Source organism: Actinia tenebrosa, unplaced genomic scaffold, assembly GCF_029948245.1.
Source record: "Actinia tenebrosa isolate PJP-AT-01 unplaced genomic scaffold, QUT_ActTen_1.0 PGA_scaffold5__44_contigs__length_20552954, whole genome shotgun sequence".
NCBI classification, from domain to species: domain Eukaryota; kingdom Metazoa; phylum Cnidaria; class Anthozoa; order Actiniaria; family Actiniidae; genus Actinia; species Actinia tenebrosa.
This window is the reverse complement of record NW_028292582.1, coordinates 2,522,226-2,542,611: the sequence shown is the minus strand read 5'-3', so window position 1 is coordinate 2,542,611 and position 20,386 is coordinate 2,522,226. Positions and strand designations below refer to the sequence as shown.

The window sequence follows — 20,386 nt, the reverse complement described above, 5'->3', positions numbered from 1 at the left end:
TAATTATAATCTTCTTGCGGTTTGTAGGCTTTATATTAACTTTTTCTTTCCTAGGTCCATCTTCTTCGTATTATCGATTTCGGAGCTTTTCTTGTTCCCGAAAGCAAGGAATACCAAAAGGACAAGTATAATGGTGATATCAAGAGGGATCTCAACCTAAGTGGTCCTCTTTACATTGGTGGAGTACCGCCTCATGTCACATTACATCCTTTAGTGAGCAAAAGAGTTGGGTTCAGTGGCTGCATGAAAACCTTGACTTATGGATCTGATAAGCTCGATAGTGAGCTTGCATTTGATTTGCGGAATCCCACTGCTAGCTCTAAAACTTCTTCGTGCTTCAACAACGTACGACCTGGAATGGGGTTCAATGGTTCATCATGGGCCAACTTTGGTAAGCCTTTTTTGTAGTTATATTATTTATCTTTATATCTTTATATCTTTATATCTGCTTTATACACAGAACAGCACAGAAAAGCAAGCAAGTTTTTTATTATATAAAAATGCAAAATACAATAACCGTTATTTTGGATAGGAATTACGTATCTGAAACTGTCCGTACGTGTTGTGGGGTGCTGTCATAATGCACACGCTCCCAACCAATCAGAACGCGAGATTTATAACAGTTATTTTATAGATGTGCACATTTCTTCCTTAAGGTTCGCTCCACACTCACTACCATTACATTCATTGTTTACAACACAAAATATTCAACTTACATGTTGAATTTTTCCGGAGGAAAGAAAACCGGAGAAACCGAGAAAAACCCTCATGACAAGAGAGAGAACTACACATCAAACAAACTCAACTCAACTCACTCGTATGTGGATCGGCAGGGGATAGATCACTTGCAGCACGTTGGAATGCAGATCAATTTGGAAGACATAACAATAGGTTTCCACTTCTCAATATATTGAAATTCTTTTGCTTTTTTCCTCCAAATGGAGCTGCTTTGACGTCACGTGCAAGGGGTCTATTGATCCCTGAACTCCAGACACAAAATACACAGGGAGGAGAAACATCGCAGTAGCAGCGCGTGCCATCGATGCCATAGTTGGAATGTGCAATCTGGATGTCGGCGTAGAAATGGCGATCATTAACTATAAACAAGCGGTTATTGCTAGTGTGAGCCAAAAACTGGAATCTGAGAAAAAGGAATCCATCTACAAAAACTACATAATGGCTATTGTTGAAATATTTTGTGAACCTTTGTTCGCGATCGTTTAATTTCCTCTAATCAAAAATGACGCCAATCAAACCCAAAGAAATCCATACGTACCAGACATAAGTGTTATAATTGTTTTATATATTTTAGGTGAAAGACTTGCAAGTCCAAGTAGCTTTAGTCTGCAGCTAGAATTCCGAACATCATCCCGTGATGGAGTTCTTGTTTACCTTGTGAACGATACCGCTGGACAGCAGGCTTATCTTAAGCTAGAACAAAAGAGTGGTCAGGTAGGAATTTTCGAAAATGGCTTGAAATGCAACGTCTTCAATAAATACAAATAAACAATGATAATATACTTATGAGAAAATACTTAGCCGTATTACGTAACTGTTAGTGTAAAATTAGACATAGTAGACAAGTGTGCAATCTGTGAGGTCTGATTGCCCGAGCTACTATTGGTCTATTTTTTATAGTCTAGGCTCGACAAAAACGTCGATTTTTCCTTTTTCTTAAATATTTTTAATTAGATTGTCGGTACTAGTCTAAAGCAATAACATATCTGTCACTAAGCTTTGGCGGTGTTAAATAGCCCAAACGGGGTACTGGTGTAATAATTGTTCTTTTCTAATTTATTGGCAGCTGGTTCTGTCTCATCGCAATGCCTCAGGAGCAGTTCATCAAGTAACTTGGTCAGCTTCGTCTTCCTATTTGCTTTGTAACATGAGTTGGCACAAACTGGCACTGAATGGCATTGGTGATGCTTTGAACTTGACGGTTGATGAAGAGCCTGCAGTATCTCTTGGGTTGTCAGCAGATACTACACTCAGCGGCAAACTGTATGTTGGAGGAGTTCCAGGTAAGATGGTGTCTTGCTTGATGTCACACGGTTGGATAGTTCAACTCCTATATATGCCCCTGATTTGTTCACTGCTGTTTGTTTTGTTTTTACTGCCTGGCACTTTTGTTTTATTGTTTTTATGCTACACTGGAACCCTTGTTGTAGTGTTGCTGTGTTGTGCTGTGTTGTTGTTAGCTTTATCTGCGTGAAAAATTTATCTGCATGGTTTGTGGTCATCGGATAAAAGCTTTCACTTTCAAAAAGTTCAAACAATGAAAATGATTAGGAAATCAGTATTATCAGCCATACTTGCTTTGGTTCGTAATATATCCTCACTGAATCCATTATCACGTCGCAGTGAAGTTAAGTTATGGGGTGAGATACGCAACTATAATGAGGTAAACAGCAGGGAAGATGAACATGGACGCCACCGCCACCAGGCCTAGGGGAGGGTGGGTGGGGCAAAATTCGTTTTCCGAAGCTCCAAACGACGTCGTACAATAATAGCGCAGCGCACTGATTCTAAAAATAGCTTAAAGATTCGGACAAACATTGCATAGTCTGTTTAACCGGTACGACGAATATATGAACCGATTTTATTATTTTTACTTAAAGTTACAATAATAACCCATGTAAACTAAGATCAACTGCGATCGGCTGTGAAAATTCTCTGCCGAAAGTTAAACTTGTAAGTTTGTTTGTCCGAATTTCGTCTTTGTCTTCGTTTTTATGATGGTTGCGCTGCGCTATTCATATGCGTTGAGATAATTTATACTGCTCCGTGCTAATTTATTCAGTGAGAATAGTTGTGCAGTGTCAGCATCACGTGATGTTACGGTTCAACCTCAACATCAAGGGCAAAACAATAGCTTTATTCTATGGAGTTTCCAAACCATTCCATTCTATTGAATATGCTTCGACCCTACCGATTCTACATGAAGTGAATAGCTGATTGGTAAGATATTTCTTGATTTGAGGAATGCGTTAATGACTGTGATGCTGATGCGATGGTTGGTGATGTTGTTTGAGTTTTTTTTAAAAACTCTAAAAACACCACATTTGACGTTAAACCTCGTTTGACATAAATATAAATATCGTAAATGCTCTTCTATCCTTTCCTTTTGCAGGAAGTTTATCTATTAAAGTAATGATTTACAGCAATGATAACGCTTTGAATAGATTACTCAATGTAAAACGTACTACTAACTTACTAATTTATTTTCCTGATCTATTTTTATCAGGAAGTTTATCTTCACCCTCATCTCCTTCAATGAAAGGATTTTTAGGCTGCCTAAAAAATCTGAGATTTGGCAATAGCGTCCTAGATCTTGGTCGAGCTGTTGATGCTAAGCATGCTACTAGTGGTTGTCCATCATCCGAAGCCCAACCTGCAGATATTTTTGCTTAATAATGCATTGCTTAGAAACTAAGCCTTCTCTTTTGGTCCTTCGAGACACATTTTTTGATTACTTTGAATTGTTAATAATTATTAATGTTAAACATTCAGAAACGTCTTATGTAAATTAGAGATTTTACATAAGTAAGAATTCCTTCGAGGCGGTCACGGAAACCCTGTGACCACCTCCTGCATCCGCTAACGTAAAATGTAGTACTGAGAATGGCAGCAAATAACTACTGTATTTGTGGTAGTGGTTATAGGTGGGTGTATATGGTTATATACCTTTATTTTGATTTCGTTATTTATATTATGTTTTTAGCCACGGTTTTGTTAACTTGAGTAGATCTTGAAACCTCTATTTATTAGCGTGAAAATTCATTAAAAGGAAAAACATTCGTGTATACATTCTTCTAATTTTCTTTACTCAAAACCGTAGGCCCCGTCTGTCTTCCCTATGACCCTGTATAAGGTGGACGTAAAAGCCCCACTGTGGCTTCCATCTTCAGTGTGCTTGCTAACACGATAGGGCCCACACAGATATATATTTGTTATAAAAATTATTTTCAAGAAAAATATATTACAGCGCTTCCCAATTGCAAGCACGAAATCGCACAATTTACCGTCACTACAAACTAGGATTTTGGCGGTCGTAAACTTGAAATTGTTTCCATGACATTGTCCAAAAATACATAGTTCCCTAGTGCACCTGCCTATGGAAATGAAATGCTTACTTCATCGGTCCGTGGTCAATTGGAGCCAATAATTTCATTAATCCAATGTTGAGTGTCAAAGTTTTTAAATATTTCATTAGGCATTCTTAGGGACAGTTTTTATGTCTATACAAAAAATGTTATTTACTTTACATAGTAACGAACGAATTTTTATACATTCAAATGATTAGCTGTATGTTTAGGAGATGTGATTATACGCAACTGAACTATCTGGGAAAATCCAAACACCTAGGTTGCAATATTTCAATGGGACATGTAACGGCGAGGCATGTCGGATATTTGACTTGCACGGATAAATAGTTAATTGACTGGAATTGTACCACTGATTTCAACACCTTGTCCCGATAGGCAGTTGGCTTTGCGCATGATCAGATGATAAACTGACCACCATATCAATCCTGTTCTGTGTAAACATAACGTACCTTTTATACAACTAATTATCAAGAGACGCCGGTTGCGTGTAAACGTTGTCTATAATTGAACTATATTATCTAAACGACCAACGTTTAGAGAGATGAATCTTGGATTGCAGTTCGACTTAATTCTTTGTCCAACTACTAGAATTTAAAAGTTAATTTCGTAAAGAGGAAATCTTGAAACCCAAAGAAAAACCTCGATGCACAGGGGTTAACAAAAAAAACAAATCGCCATTTTTAATTAATTGGTGAAGAAATGCAAGAAGAAAAACCTTGTGAAAAATATAAACTCATCGTAACTAATCGACATTTGTTACGGGAATTGCGTTTACACGGTCCAGCCAAATCACTTTTAACTGGTCAGAAAATTGCACTTTTAGGGGTTTCGTTCAAACAGAACTGTGTTCATCCGAACGAAAATTCATTCGTCAGGGCGTGCATATTTGTAGCCGGCAAAATCGAGGTCCAATTTTTAACTTTAACAAATAAAGAATTGACCTGTTCCTTACAAACACCTTGTCCGGCAAATGTTTCGTACTGCAAGCCGTAGACAGTATGATTTGCGCAAGTTTAGATGGAAAACTTGCTAACATTATCATATTGTTCCGGTTCCATGTAAACAGAGAAAGTATCTTTTATACAATTGAAGAGACGGTTCCGTGTAAAGGTATGTATTGGTTAAATGTTTGACAGGCTAAAATTCGTCCGGTACCGCGTAAACACAGCTTTACTGCAATGTTTCATAAATTGTTTCGTTTCATCAAAGCTTTGTTTAATCTCCCCAATTAGTGTTAAGTCTCCCCAATTAGTTTATACCTAAATCTTGCAAGTAGAACATTATAGATGGGGTACAACTAAGAAAGCAAGAAATATCAAACTTTTTAGTAAAGATTTTGTTACATTTTTTTAAAATTTGAGAATGCACAACAGATCGTAAACACGTATTTATACTTTACATGTTTCAGCATTTGTCGGCAGGCAACCGAGTAGAAAACTCGTTAACAAAAACCCTTAATACTATATATCGTTTTAAAGGTCATATGATAAAGATTTTGAAAATAATATCATTTCAAAGTGATTTTCTAATTTGAAACAATGCCGAGCCTTAAACACAAATCGAGCACGTTCAGTAGAGGTGAATTAATGGGAATAGCGTTACTGCGTATAGCCAAAAGAACTTCACTATGTGAATAAGTAAAAGATAATCTACAAAAGGGAGTGAGCGATTTTTGATACTTTGAGTATTTCTTATACGGTAAAACATTAACCGGCATTGAAAATTTTCGACGTTCCAACTTAAAAATTCAATTACTTTTTTAAAGAAGCAAAATATCAAAAATCGCTCACACCTTTTCGTACTTCATCTTTTGCTTATTCACATAGTGAAATTCTTTTTGCTATACGCGCTAAATCCATGTCCATTAATTCACCTCTAATGAACGTCCCCGATTTGTGAAATTGTTTCCATGACATTGCCTGAAAATACACAGTTTCCAAGTGCACCTGCCTATGGAAATGCAATGCTTACTACATCGGTCCCTGGTCAATTTGAGCCAATAATTTTATTAATCCAATGTTGAGTATCAAAGTTTTTAAATATTTCATTAGGCATTCTTAGGAATAGTTTTTATTTCTAAACAAAAAATAATGTTATTTACTTTGTATAGGAAATCGCACGATCTTCTCGTACAATTTGGAAATTAATAGACACGAGTAATGTTTTGAAAGTTCTTGTAATTGCACGAGCCTTTAGGCGAGTGCAATTAAAGAATTTTCAAAACATTACGAATGTCTATTAATTCCAAATTGTATGAGAAGATCGTCCGATTTTTTGTTTAAAGTTCACTCAACAAAATTTCAGTAAAAAATGCGAAGCGACGCCGTTCATCTTTGTCTATTTGGCGGCCGATTTTCAGTCCATCGCGCAACTGAAATGCATAAAAAAGATTAGTTCTTACGGCTTTGAAATTTTATTTATATGTTTTTTTAAGTACAAAATGATAGAAAATAACTGTTTTGACATTGTTTTGGCCGTGTTGCCATAGCGACTTAATTCGGTACTCCTACGGAGTACAATTAACGCTATAATTGTACTCCTCTCGACCAATCAGAGTCGAGTAATTTTGTTGAGTGTACTATAAACACAGTAATTATACAGCTTCTCATTAATTCCATATAGGTAACTGTCCAGTTATTTTCTTAATTGGACAGGTCTTGTTGATATGGGATGAATTAGGCAGCTATATAATTAATAGGTAATGGTATTTCATGTTCCCCAATCAAGAAATAATCAGACTCGAAAAATTCCTCTGGCCGCCAAATTGGACTATTATACGTTCAAATGATTAGCTGTATGTTTAGGAGATGTGATTATACGCAACTGAACTATCTGGGAAAATCCAAACACTTTGTTGCAATATTTCAATGGGACATGTAACGGCGAGGCATGTCGGATATTTGACTTGCACGGATAAATAATTGACTGGAATTGTACCACCTCTACTAAACGTCCCCGATATGTCTATAAGTCTCCGGCATTGTTTCAAATTAAAAAATCGCTTTCAAGTAATATTATTTTCTGAATCTTTATTATATTACCTTTAAAACGATATATAGTTTCATGGGGTTTTGTTTAAAGCTTGTTGCGAAGGGATAGTCTTAAACGAAACATACCCCTGAAGGTCTCCAGTAACCTTAACACCATCGACCTTTTCAGATGCCATTTTGTACCTTCAGTTGAATAATTGTTATTTTTATCTTTTTCTTATCATTAGTTGCTGATCGTTGTTTTCTACTTAAGCTACTGTCGAGTAACAGGTATGAGACTCGCGTGTATTTCATATTTCATCTTGACGTACAAACTCTGGTAATCTACTACTAAATTAGCAGCGGCGTTGTTCCATTACGTCGTAAGTTTTGAAATTTCGTGTTGCAAAAAAATCTAATTTAAGCCCCTTTTCATGTGCTGCTCTACTCATGTACCGAACCTTATAAGCGCGGCAAAAGCTAAAGCGGCGTCTAAATTAGCTGCCACTCGACGTGTTTGCCGTATTTGTTCTGTTGTATTGTAGTATTTGAATATTAACGGTAATATTTCGTAGCGTGGAAAATTAGCTAGTACGTTTAAGGATAAAAACGACTTTCCTTGATAGCTTGTTGTATCTTTGAATTTTTTGCTAATTTTGAAGCCAGTTTGGTGTTTTTTACGGAGTTATCGAGTTTTTTTCGTCCTCCTTTTACCGTTAATATTAAAATACTACAACACAACGGAACAAGAGATTTGGCTGCCTGTGATTGAAACTGCTGGACTAAACTTTAACCATAAGCCTCTCTTTTGCCGTACTTAATTAATTCATCAATTACATTCGGCCCTCCCTTCTCATCTAGTTACTGTGACGTAAGCTATTCGGTCAATACTATGTCAACCAGAGATCGATTTCAATTCGATCGATGAAACGATGTCAAACGATCTGATGAAACGATGCAAGAGATATTGTAATATAATAGTTGGCAAATTAATACCACAATGCGAATGTTTGTAAACTAAAAGTATAGGAAATATAACTAATTACTGGGCTACCTTTGGTAGACCAATCATGCCGGTTTTTTTTTTTTTTTTTTTCATGTGCAGCAAAATAGACGATAGCAGCCTCGACAGGCATCTGCTACTGAATTGAACTACTGATCTGGGTCGATTCTGCCTTTAATTGCATTATAGGAATGTTTTGGGGGTCAAATAGTCGCCATCTTGGAAATATGTCCCCTAAAACAATTCCACGATGCACGGCAATGACCCAGTTTTTTCTTCAACCTCGAAAATACTAATTTGTTTTATTTTTTCTAGGTGCCCATGTTCTTACGTACTGGTCTCTCAATGGCTCTAAACCAGGACTGACGTAAATACCACATTACATTTTTATCCCATTGCAATTTGCCTTTTGCAACAAACAGTCACCTTGCTGATATATCACTTTGATAACGAATCAATTCAGCTCAAGGTCCCTTCGGGAAAGCTCTGCTGGATGGCAAACAAACTTTAAACTGCTCGTATGTATCTTTTAAGGGGGAAAAATTATTTTGGAAAAGGTTTTGGATGCGACATTAGTAATGAAACAAGCTGGGCTTCTGTTATAAGAGAGTACATGGCGATTCTTATTGAAACCTTATTAAGATCGTCAAAATGTTAAAGCAAAGAAATCTTAACTAATCTTTGAAAAGTAGTACCTCTTTCTACCTGTTAGATTAAGCCAGTTTTAACGTTTTCCCCTTCACTGTTTAGAAAAGAAGAAGGTAGGAGACTGGGGATACCATGAACAGTCAACCATCAAGTGTCCTCCAAGACTTTCTATAAAATGGGGATAACTTCTTCGTATTCCCTTTTCCACACCCCATAGAGTTTAGAAACTTATTGTAGCAGTTAGTCTTCGGCTTTTAGAGCTATAAGAAATTGCCCCGGCGTCTGTGACCTCGCCATAGTATTGTGTTGAGCAACTGCTTTCCTTCGGCAACCGACCCGAGGGCATGACGAAGGTCTTTGTACGCTCTTTGTTGAACTGCATTCTCGTAACAAAGCCTTCTCAGCAAAAATCGAAAACCTTCGATTTTTTTATGAGAAAGGTCTGGGTTTTAGAATGTGTTGAACCGCTATGTGATGACTCGATAAGCGCATAGTTTAAAAACTACCAAATAAATATAAACACTAAATAAATCACCAGAATCATATACGTTTGGCACAGCCGTAACTGTAATCCACCCACTAAAATCATGCTTCCCGCCAGACAGCTTCCAATTTGATTCATCCTCGTTTATCTGTTTGTGGATCGTATTTACGAGCTCAAATATTTTCCTGCTCTGCCTGCTGCACATACAGGCCTCGTCTCAGATGATAACTTAGACAGATTGAATCAGGTCAACACGATGAGGCATTGATCTAAAGACAACCATGTCCGAAAATAGAAGTTCGCTCGAACGTGCGAGGACATTATGCCATTACGGAAATGAAGAAATACGGTTTAATAAGATAATCTTTTTAAATGGAGTGAGTTTAGTCCAACTCAGTTGAATAGTTTACGTTCAAGTTCGACTTTAAGCAGCTTTCACCCCACCTTAAAGTCATCTATCTCCTCCGTATCTAGAAAAGGCGCCGTTTGACTCTGATTGCTTTCAAATATAAAATGTCTCATAATTTTCTGCAGCCTGGATACTGTTTCCATTGCATAATAGAATAATCATCGCACAGAATTGAGTGACACATCCGGGAAATTAGAGAAAAAATTACTAGATTCCAGTTTCCGAATATCAATTTTCCTCTCACGACGACCATTTATATTTATAAGGCAAAGTCATGATATTGAAAGTTTAAGAGCTTCGTGAAGAAAATCGAAAGTTAATGCAAGAAAGGTAACACCGGAATATTAAAGAATGACAACCACACAATATAATCCTACCATTTATTTTGGTGATTCAATTTGCCAACATGAGATTTTTTGTGGGCCAATTTCAAGTTTCGTAGTGTTAATATGTATGGAAATTTATCATTCCTGTACTTTGTTCGGGTCCTACTGATGGTCGTGAAAAAAATAATTCAAAGTAACAGCTGAAATTGGTTGCCCAACCATTGCTTAATTGCTTCCAAAATCCAACTCTCTTTGAAGCTGAAACCAAGTAGCGATTTTTCAGGAGTTTTAACTTTGACCCAACAAAGCAAAGCAGTCCAAATTGACGACTTTACGACGCTTTTTTTAATATAAGAAATCATCCTCCTACAACCATTTGTATAGCCCTATATATGGCCTATATATTGTTCAATATCCATAATTTTGTCTCCAGATCTCGCTTTAAAACGGAAACATTTGCTCACGAAGTAAGCATATATTTTGGTACTGGTTCGAGAAGCTGTCCGAGTTGAGCTGGGACCTAATTTGGAAAAAAATGCCCGCGAATTTAGCTTTAAAAAATATTTTTAATCGTTTTTTTTTTTCAAACTTTTTTCAAATCCTTTTAATAGTATGAAGATATTACAGTGTTTCTTTAAAAAATGCTTCCCCATTCTTCACATAAATGACCAGAGTTGATGGGCAATTCTGTGCGATGTTCTGTTCTGTGGTTTTCACAGAGCAATGATACTTCTATAGACGATCGCTTGTTGTAATATACTTTGTAATCACAAAGCACGAGTTGCAACATTCGACTTCATCCAGATTGAAAATGCATTCACGGTGCATGTGTAGTGCTAAATTATGTATTAGATGTGTAGACTTTAACTTTAAATACTTTACTAGTCAGTACTACGATCTTGCTAACTTGGCATACGTTTATTTAATGTGAAACGATCCAACTAAAACAAATTAAACATAAAATACAATTAGAAGACGGAACAAACTTGAACTGAAAACATATATACTTACATACGTTGGCGAAAAATAACTTGCACGGTTGAACTGCCGACTATGACTTGAACTGTAACTGATTAAATTTACGAACGAAGGCTGACTTTAAACAGAGATTATCATAACGAATAAACAGTGCAAGAGACAACGAAGGGATTGCAACTAACGGTACAAGGAGAAAAATAACAATAACCTTACAATATGTATTAATTGACCGCTACAAGATAAGTATATATCGGCTCACGTAAAGTCCTAGTCGTGAAGATCGACTTAATCGATCCAAATTCAATCGGTCGAACTTGCCATTGGGACATCATCATCTCTTACTTGTGGTCCTTTATGGTATGGGGCTCCTGTGGTAAAACCCTAACGGACGATCTTGAAATGGTGAACGTGCGAGCTTTAAAAAAGAATCTATACAATTGGATTGGACCTCTACTGACCAAAACCATTACTAACTCTTTTTATTAAGAATAGTTATACCTTTAATTTTTAGGAGAAAATTTTGCTTTCACGACTTCAATATCAAATTATGTTAAGAACTCTATTTCATATAGATCGGCCTCTTTGTGGAATTCCTTAAAACTGCTAATTAATAACTGTCTATACAAGTAGAATTCAGTGGAGCGGCGTACATAGTAGCCTGTGTGTAGCCGAACGCAACTGTGTGTAACAGGCTAGAAAAGTCCAGCTGCACGCAGGCTAGGTACATAGTGTACATAGCTTAGTTATAATTAGTTGGGTGGGGACTATCAACTAATGTTGTTTCTATACTATGTAAAATTGGGGCAGGGTGAAAACTTAGAGACCGGTCATTGTTTAATGGGTGGGGTGGGGTCACTATTTTGGTCAGTAAAGGTGTTCAAAAAAATGTGACGCTACTGTAGTTATGGTTTAAAAATATATAGCCCTCCCCATTTCGATGCTCAAAAATTCAAGACCCTCCCCCTTGAATTACTTATTGAAAAAACAACGGAAAATGCTATGATATATTTAAAATACGCCCCTTCAATATTTATAAAGATAAATATATCCTATATACACATTTATGCCTGAGACAACGAAATCAAGTTTAAAATACATTAATAAATAAGCGATTTCCCTTTCCACGTTCGACAAGTTCTTCCGGATCGTGTCGTGCAAAGTACTTCATCAACTGTGAGCTCAATGTCCTCGTCAGCAGTCTTTCCGCTTAGTACATATCATTCTCCTCATCATCACTATCACTTTCATCACTGTTTTCGCCAATTTCTTCAGTCACTGTATCATCATCTTAAACATCCGTTTGCTCATCTTCCAGTTCTCCCTCTTCTGTATCACATTCTTGGAAATTTGCAACGATTAATCTTGCTATATGTGCAGTGGCTAAATCAATCTTGTCTTGTTAAGTGTACCATGGGGGTAGTTGATTTGGTGTTTTAGTCACTTTCAATTTCTTTAAATTGCCCTCTCAGTTATAGCCATGGTAGTTTTTCTGTTTCTCTTGTTCTTTCAAAGATTTTCTTGACTCGTTTCTCTTTGTCTTCTTCATGTCAAGCTCCCTTAGGTGCTCCAAGTATTGATCTACCAGCCTTTCTTCGACTATAAATTCCTTGCTGAAGCTTTGCGCGGCATTTTCTTTATCAAGGCCACATATGTGCATGTGCAAGAGTTACAACATTAAATAAGATCGAAGATGATTTAAGAGGACACATAAACTCAGTTACCTGAGTATCTGACCGAATGTAACTTTCCGATATCAACACAAAACTCGTTGCTTTGAAGAATCGTGCAAAGGTTATGTTTCGTTTTGATTTTTCGAGTCTCAAACAAAAATCTCGAAAGCAGAACAAGCACCGCGCTTTAAAGAGGAAACAACTTTTCAAAAATCGGAGATTGTCTGAGGTGCTGGAGATTATTGTCCCTATGACAGAAGAAAGAACTGCGTGTTGAAGAGCACATACACATGAAGAAAATGTGCTATGCTTAAAAAAACGAGAGAGACGTTGGGCCAATCAATTGCTTGACTCAACATTACTCGTTCAATCGATGCAAAACAGGACCTATCAGGGTTAGTTGATAGTGTTGAATACAACAAGAGTGATAAGGATGATAACAGTAACGATAATGATGATTGTAGTAATAATGATGATGTTGACAATAATGATGATGAGGATAATAAACTGGATTTGTGTGAAGAATTAAAAAAAAAAAAAAAAAAAAAATCACTTTATGAATATCAAAATGAAGTTTGGTGCTATATGTAAAACTAGCTTCAGGCGGACATAAATTCACGCACGACCCTCCCCAAAGTCAACTTCAAAACTCTTTAGCCCTCCCCAAAATAGAAATCGGAAAATCGTGACACTCCCCGCAAAAATAGTGGGCCTCCCCCCCCCCCCCCCCGTTAAATATGACCGGTCCCTTATTTACAAATTATTTATTTAGGTATTATCAATTTAAATTTAAGAATTATATAGGATTGTTTCTCTTAGTAGATCTAATATTAGCTTAGCATATAATATATCGTATTTCAGTAGAATTCGTCTTTTAAGAGAGTGAGGTCAAAATTTTTATTTCAAGGGTTTTTAAAGTAATTGGGTATAATATTTTAGGTTATTTTGTATTATAGTTGTAGGCACACGATCACATCAGCGACGCTGCAATCTACGTAACCTTGTTAAAGGTGGACAGAAGAGGAAGATGATTCCCTTAGGCCCAGGGCAAACGTCGAACTAACCATGAGCTTAGTTTAGTCGAATCTATTACATTTGAAATAGGCTCATGCCTAGTACGACGTTTGCTGCAATTGCGAACGACCCTGTTGAATAGGTTCGAGTCCAGCATAAGTTCGACAAGCCAAGTCGGACATTGTGACTTTGTGACAAACGCCGTTTTCACGCGTTCGGTGACTACAACTCGTTCAGTGAAAACCTTCACATTCCACGCGAACTTTAAGTATGTGGATGGTGGAGAAAAATCAATTTGAATTACTGGTATAACCCCCGAACACGATGTTTCATAACTAGAGAACCAAATCAGTGACCCACATCCCACCCCCCCCCCCCCCCGATATTTTGAATGGACAAACGAAGATCTTTAAATTGAAAGAATAAAATAAAATGGATTTTTTTCTGTCCGGTACTACTTTACAACACTTCTCGTAACCGAGAATGACCAAATGCATAAATAAACGCGATTCATTCCTCGAGATTCATTTGAAAAAAATAATTTGTATTTTTCTTTTAAAATTTTGAATCATCGGTCAAATTGTAAAAGAAAAGTACTGAAAAAATACTTGCTAAATCCAGGTCATGATAAGGAACCGACTGATACGATTAGTGTTTTATCGCATTTGCAGCCTTTATGGTGGCCCCACCTTTGTCGAAGGTCGTTATCCAGGAAGTAAAGCCATCAACTTCAACTATCCATCCAACTGCTTTGCACGAATTCCTAAAGTTGAACTTCGTGGCAAGAGTTTCACCATTGCTCTCTGGGTTAAAGTGAAAAGTATCCTTCATAGAGTACAGACAATATTTAGTGACTGGTACAGACCATGGCAGTTCTTCTTAGCAGTCCAGAGAACTGGAACAATTTCTTTCATTCGTCATTCAACAGATGCAAGCTGGTACGGTCCTAGTTTGGGAAGCAAGTCCACAATCAACGTTGGCAAATGGTTTCACATTGCTGTTACATGGGATCAATCAGGAGGCGTTAGCAAACTTTACATTGACGCTAAGAAAGAAAATACTCTTGTCATTGACAAAAGTAGAAGGTGGCAACGTCCAACGAGAGACACGTACGAGATAGGTGATGATGGCCATAAAGATGAACACCAGTTTCTTGGCTCAGTCATGGATTTGTACATCATCGATGGTGTCTTAAATAGTGAACAAATAAATCAACTCAGAGGTGAGAGAAAAGCATAACCTGTTTAGTTTGAACCCATATGCGTTTATTACCTTGAGCATTGGTCTGCCGTTCGGAAACACTCTCATTCCAAACTAAAAGTGATTTATTGTCATATTTGTAATGATTTGTACTCAACAAATACAACAATGAGAAGGGAAAAAACCCAAATATATATGCCTAATTTTGACTGATGAACATAAGAGTGTACGAGGTAGTGTTCAATACAAATGAGATGCTTCTATTGTGGGTTTTATCGATATCATTATTCCACCCGTGATATTCGACCAGAGCCCTTATGATGTAAAATGTGTGATATTCAGAAGTAAACGTATTTTGATAAATAATCCTTCTAATAATTGTTAAAATCTTATGTTTTTAAAGGATTCTTGGAAATAGCACCAACCTACCTGAACAACACGTTCGTGTATACGAATGAGACAGTGAAATGTCAAGCCAAAGGTTCACCCACTCCATACGTGGCCTGGGTACGCTCAGGGGTAGTACTAGTAAACAAGACATCTACTGCAGAGATCACTATCACTGAGAATAATGGCGAGTACGTGTGTGTTGCTTCCAACTGTGAAGGAACAAAGAACATGACCCTCAAGGCAAAAGGTAAGACCACGCATCTTCTATTCGACTTATAGCATTTCTTATATGAAATTTTAAATTGGATGTTTTAAAACAGCTCCTCTTCATCTTTGCCATGACTACCGCATCATCAGTGACGTGTCCAGGGCTGTCAACCACATCTATCAGTCATCTCAAGTCAAGAACGATAACACAGATATTGACATTAGCAAGTGGTATCGTCTGCATCTGGTAATCAGTTACCAACCACGTGTGTCCCACAGAACAGGTGTGGCACCCAAGCCCCTGGATGGTTGAACGGAGCACATCCAATCATCCAAGATGGAATCGTCAAGAGAATTGTCTGCTTTCACTTCAACGGTGACTGCTGTTATCAGAACACCACGGTACACATCAGGAAGTGTTTTGGATATTACGTGTACAAGTTCAGCGGTGTGCCTAAGGCATTACCTGGTCGATACTGTATTGAAAATCAACAACACGACAACCAAGGTATTATAATGTTATTGTTAGGTATAGAGTATGCGCATCTTAAGTCATAACCGCCATCTTGGTTGACGAGAACAAAGCATTACCCATTAGCTTCTCTTGTTAGATCAACCAAAAGCGCGGTTGTTTTATAATCATGGTTGCACGCACTGTATTACAATATCTTTTACCAACATTTTCTCTTAATTTGTCTTTAAATATTTTATTTTATGTAGAAGATTCTGTCACTGTGTTTCAAGCAATTGACGGCGAAGTAGGTTCCCGCCTCATTGGTCACGTGATTCATACAGAGACAGGCGTGCAGGACGTGTTTGTTTGCATGAGATACTGTCAGTTGTACAGTGATTGTAAGTCATTTAACTTTCACAGAGAGAAAAAGATCTGTGAGCTGAACAATGCCACACGAGGCGAACACCCAGGTGCACTCCACAAGAAAACTTCGTCTGTTACTTACTACGAAGAAATCAATATAATCAGATTTTGATCTGTTCTTCTTGGCCGTGCCTCTTGATCAGCAGTATCCCTTTGTTGGTCATCGTACCATACGAGTGAGTAATTTCCCGTTTTCCAGATGCGGGAGTACTGTGGAATTCTAAGCATGAAAGCAAGACTTTGGCTGGGTTTGTTTACAAGAGAAACTTTGCTAGCGCTTTACAAACACTTTTCAGCAGTCATACAAACCAATAAAGAAAAACAAAGACACATATGTTACGTTGAAATTATTTCCACGACAAATTAAGATAGAAATACTGTACTTTGCAGCAGTTATTCCTAACCTTTAAATAAACGATAACTTTTTCCTTCCTTTCTATTCAGGTTTTAACCGGATTTCTTTCGTTGTTAAACTTCAGGTCTCCACTATGACGCGAGCAAAGTTTCACTTCTAAATAAACCCAGCCAATGCCTCGCTTTCATGCTTGTAACTTCAAAGGCCTCCCGCTTCTGGAAAACCGGCCGTTACCAGAACTGACTTATTCCACACTAGGGCTCGATTTCAAGTCACCATGAGACCCTTGTGATAAACCCCACGATGCCTTATTTTCCGCATTTGACGCCAAAGTTATTCTTTTAAAATTGTCTTTTTTTGAATGAAATTGAAAACAATAATTTTGATGCCACGTCTGGAAAATCAAGCATTGTGGGATTTATTACAGCAGTCAATATACATTATGGCAGTACTTGATGAGAGACAATATCCAGGTGATCTGACTAGGCGTGCAAAGCATGATTTCTGTGAACGAAAAAATAATCAATCCCATGCAGCCTCGCCATACGTTTTCGGGTTGAAAAATTCGGTATCTGGTCGGAAAAAAATCTAGAGAAACTAACAATATAAGGATTTTACAAGGTTAAGACTGATTTGAGTTTTAATGAGTGGGTCTTATCTCGATATTTCTCATGTAAATGAAGGTTTAAAAGATTGCTGTTCGCGAGAGTGACTTGTAAACGATCATTGAAAGGGACCTTGGAATCAAACGTAAGGTTTTGAAGTTGTTATTTGTAATTCATTTTGTTTATCTGCAACTAATGTATCTATTTATTGTTTTATTTTCACTTCAATTTTGTCCTGAATGATAAATTAATCTTACTGATTTTGTTTGTATGTGTTGTAGAGTTGTATTTTCGGCGCGTAAATGCTGATGTAAACAGTGCACGCACGCGTCTAGATTTCGCGCCCTTTTCATTTATTTTTCATTTGTCTTTTAAATTTAAATGTATCGAACCGGCTTTTTACAAACTTGTTAATATGTGTTTTGTTATAATTATTTTGCTTTCAAATGACTGACAATAATTCTCAAAACCGTTAAAACCGATTTGAATGTGAATCCTGTAATCATTCGTCGACTTCCTACAGCAAGTTGCTTCGACATTATCGCCAAAACGTATCTCACAAACCAGAAAATTCAATATTGAACACTCCAGGACGACCCAAGGAAACTTCATCAGAGCTTGTTTCTAACTTTTTGCACGAAAGTCTTTCTCCGAGGACACGTTTGTGTAGAATCAAAGCGTTTGTATCTGAACTAAGCACTCAGTGATACTGATTTTTTTTTTCGATCTCACGATTCGCAATCTGATTGGTTAATCGGTTTTTGTCAGATCACCTGGATGGCAAGCGTTTCATAGGTTGCTATTTTCTAGTGATAGATTTTGTCGTTATGCAGTACTAATATATATATGTATATTTCAATTTCAAAAATCCAAAGTGACATCTTGTAAATAAGACCATATTCACACTTATGTATTTTCGAAACCGGCTCTCTGTTTTTGTCTTTAAAAACGCATCAAAAACTTGGCGTAGTGTTCATATCGTTTTCAAAAACGCAGATACGATCGGAACTGATGTATATTATTATCTGCGTATGCGAATAACAAACACGATGGTGTGAATGACGTCGGCATTTTCAAAAGTATCTTAGTTTGTATATCTAAACTAAAATAGTAAAATATGCAAATAAAATATGGGAGCATCGACTTAAACTCAGATTATTTGTAGTGTAATATCTTTGTAGTCCAGTCATGGTGGCTCTAACCTAATTCACCGCAAATTTTGCAAATTTTTCAATTAGAAATATTTTCGTCCCTCCGTGCTATGTAGATAATAATGACTGATTTTACATACCTTATGGTAAATTTTCTGTGTAGCTAAAGTTTGATTTTATGCTTTTAGATATGTAAAAATCTTACTATGACTATCGACATGGAAGATTCACTCATTAGAGCATTTTGAATTTAACATAGATCCTGCTAACCAAGCACCTTTCCGTAGTAATAAGAATTGTTCTTACTTGTAAGTAGGTGTAGATGTGAAGAACATTTCAATGTTTCTGTTTCATAAGAATCGTTTAAAAACTAAACCTATAGTATTACTGGGTTTCACTTGACGTCCTGTCTCTTGTAGAATGTTCATCAGCATTCATCACAAAACATCCCTTCATCTTTTTATCATCATTATTTTAATTATCGGATTTTTTTGTCTTTTCCTGTTCCATGATGTTACTTTTTGCCGCTCTCGAGGTTTGCTTTCATTAGATTGCATTCCATATTCCATATACACTCAATTGAGGAATCGTTGTCGGGTTCAGAAACATAGAACATAGAAGCTGAGACCGAAATGGCACATGGGAAGTACGTTAATTAATGCATGCTGTGACCGGCGACCCGTGGCATCATCTCTGACTGTTTTTAATACGCGTTTTAGGCGTTCTAAACTGACTGCTTGGATGGCACAAATGAATAAATTATAATATAATTATGTCATTTCCCATGTGCCATTTCGGTCTCAGCTTTTATGTTCTATGTTTCTGAACCCGACAACGATTCTTCAATTGAGTGTATCCGTGAAAAGCTTTGTAAGAAATTGCACAAATTTGCACAAATTAGAAACGTTCCGTAGCCCTCAGTATACCGTAGAGCTACAACCTTTGCACTTAATAGGACGTTTGCATGATGGCGTCATTTGACTCCCACTACCAAGATGATTTGCAAATTTTCTTTCTTATTTAAATTTGTATTCCCTCATGAGAATAGTAAGACAATTGGTGCTAATTAACTGAACAAAAGAAAGCGTGCAAGGGAGTCTGGTAGTAGAGGTCAATGACGCCATCGTGCAAACGTCCTATTGTAAAATTTTCACGGATATATGGTATGCATTTTAATATTCAAAGAACGAATAACGTGTATGAAACAATTCGGGTTACTGATGTTGTAGCTTTATTACATGATGTAAAATTAGGCCAATTCACTGAGAAGAAATTATGAATAAAGATTGAAATATTCCAGTTCCTTTAGTTAGGTAATGGTTCAGGTGTATATACAGTGGTTCAGTCTTTTATTTCAAGATTCACTCGTGTTTCCTTTAAAAAGTTAAGTGGGTTTCCTTTCATTTCGATGGGTTTCCTTTCAGTTAAATGGGTTTCCTTTCAGTTAAATGGGTTTCCTTTCAGTTAAATGGCTTCTCTGCTAGTTAATTGAGTTCCCTGTCTGTTAAATGGGTTCCCTGCCAGTTCACTGAATGGTTTTCTTAGCTTAATGGTTTTTATTTATAGAAAAGTTTCCGATTTAAGAACGTTAAGGTTTTCAATTGTTCTCTAGAATGGATAAGAGCCTGAGAAGTCATAAACATTTATCTATTCTTGACGCATTCATCTACTTTCACGTGACTAACAGCTGAAAGGATTAATAATATACATAGATCACAAAAAAAAAAAAAAAAAAAAAAAAAAAAAAGAAAACTTTATACACACGCTTTTGTAAAGAAAATAAACGATATTTTCGATATCCCTTAATAATCGTGCTCGATCAGTTAACTTAGTGCCTTCGCCCGATGTAAGGGAACCGGACTTATGGTGAATTCCGGATTCCAAGCGCTGGATTCCGGATTCCGAGACACTGGATTAAGGATTCCAAGGGTCTGGATTCCGGATTCCAAAACTTTTGTATTGCGAATTCTGGATTCCATATCTTTAATTTTCAG

At 36.9% G+C, this 20,386-nt stretch overlaps 1 protein-coding gene across 1 annotated transcript in view; it reads left to right on the top strand.

Annotated features, from left to right (window-relative positions):
* LOC116295544 (uncharacterized) overlaps nt 1-3,803 on the top strand; it is a 46,092-nt gene extending 42,289 nt beyond the window's left edge. Inside the window, exons 46-49 of the mRNA XM_031703391.2 lie at nt 55-391; nt 1,313-1,452; nt 1,805-2,021; nt 3,245-3,803. Coding sequence (XP_031559251.2) covers nt 55-391; nt 1,313-1,452; nt 1,805-2,021; nt 3,245-3,411 — 861 coding nt within the window. The 3' untranslated portion in view covers nt 3,412-3,803. The remainder of the gene's footprint in view (nt 1-54; nt 392-1,312; nt 1,453-1,804; nt 2,022-3,244) is intronic.
* Nucleotides 3,804-20,386: the final 16,583 nt, after the last annotated feature.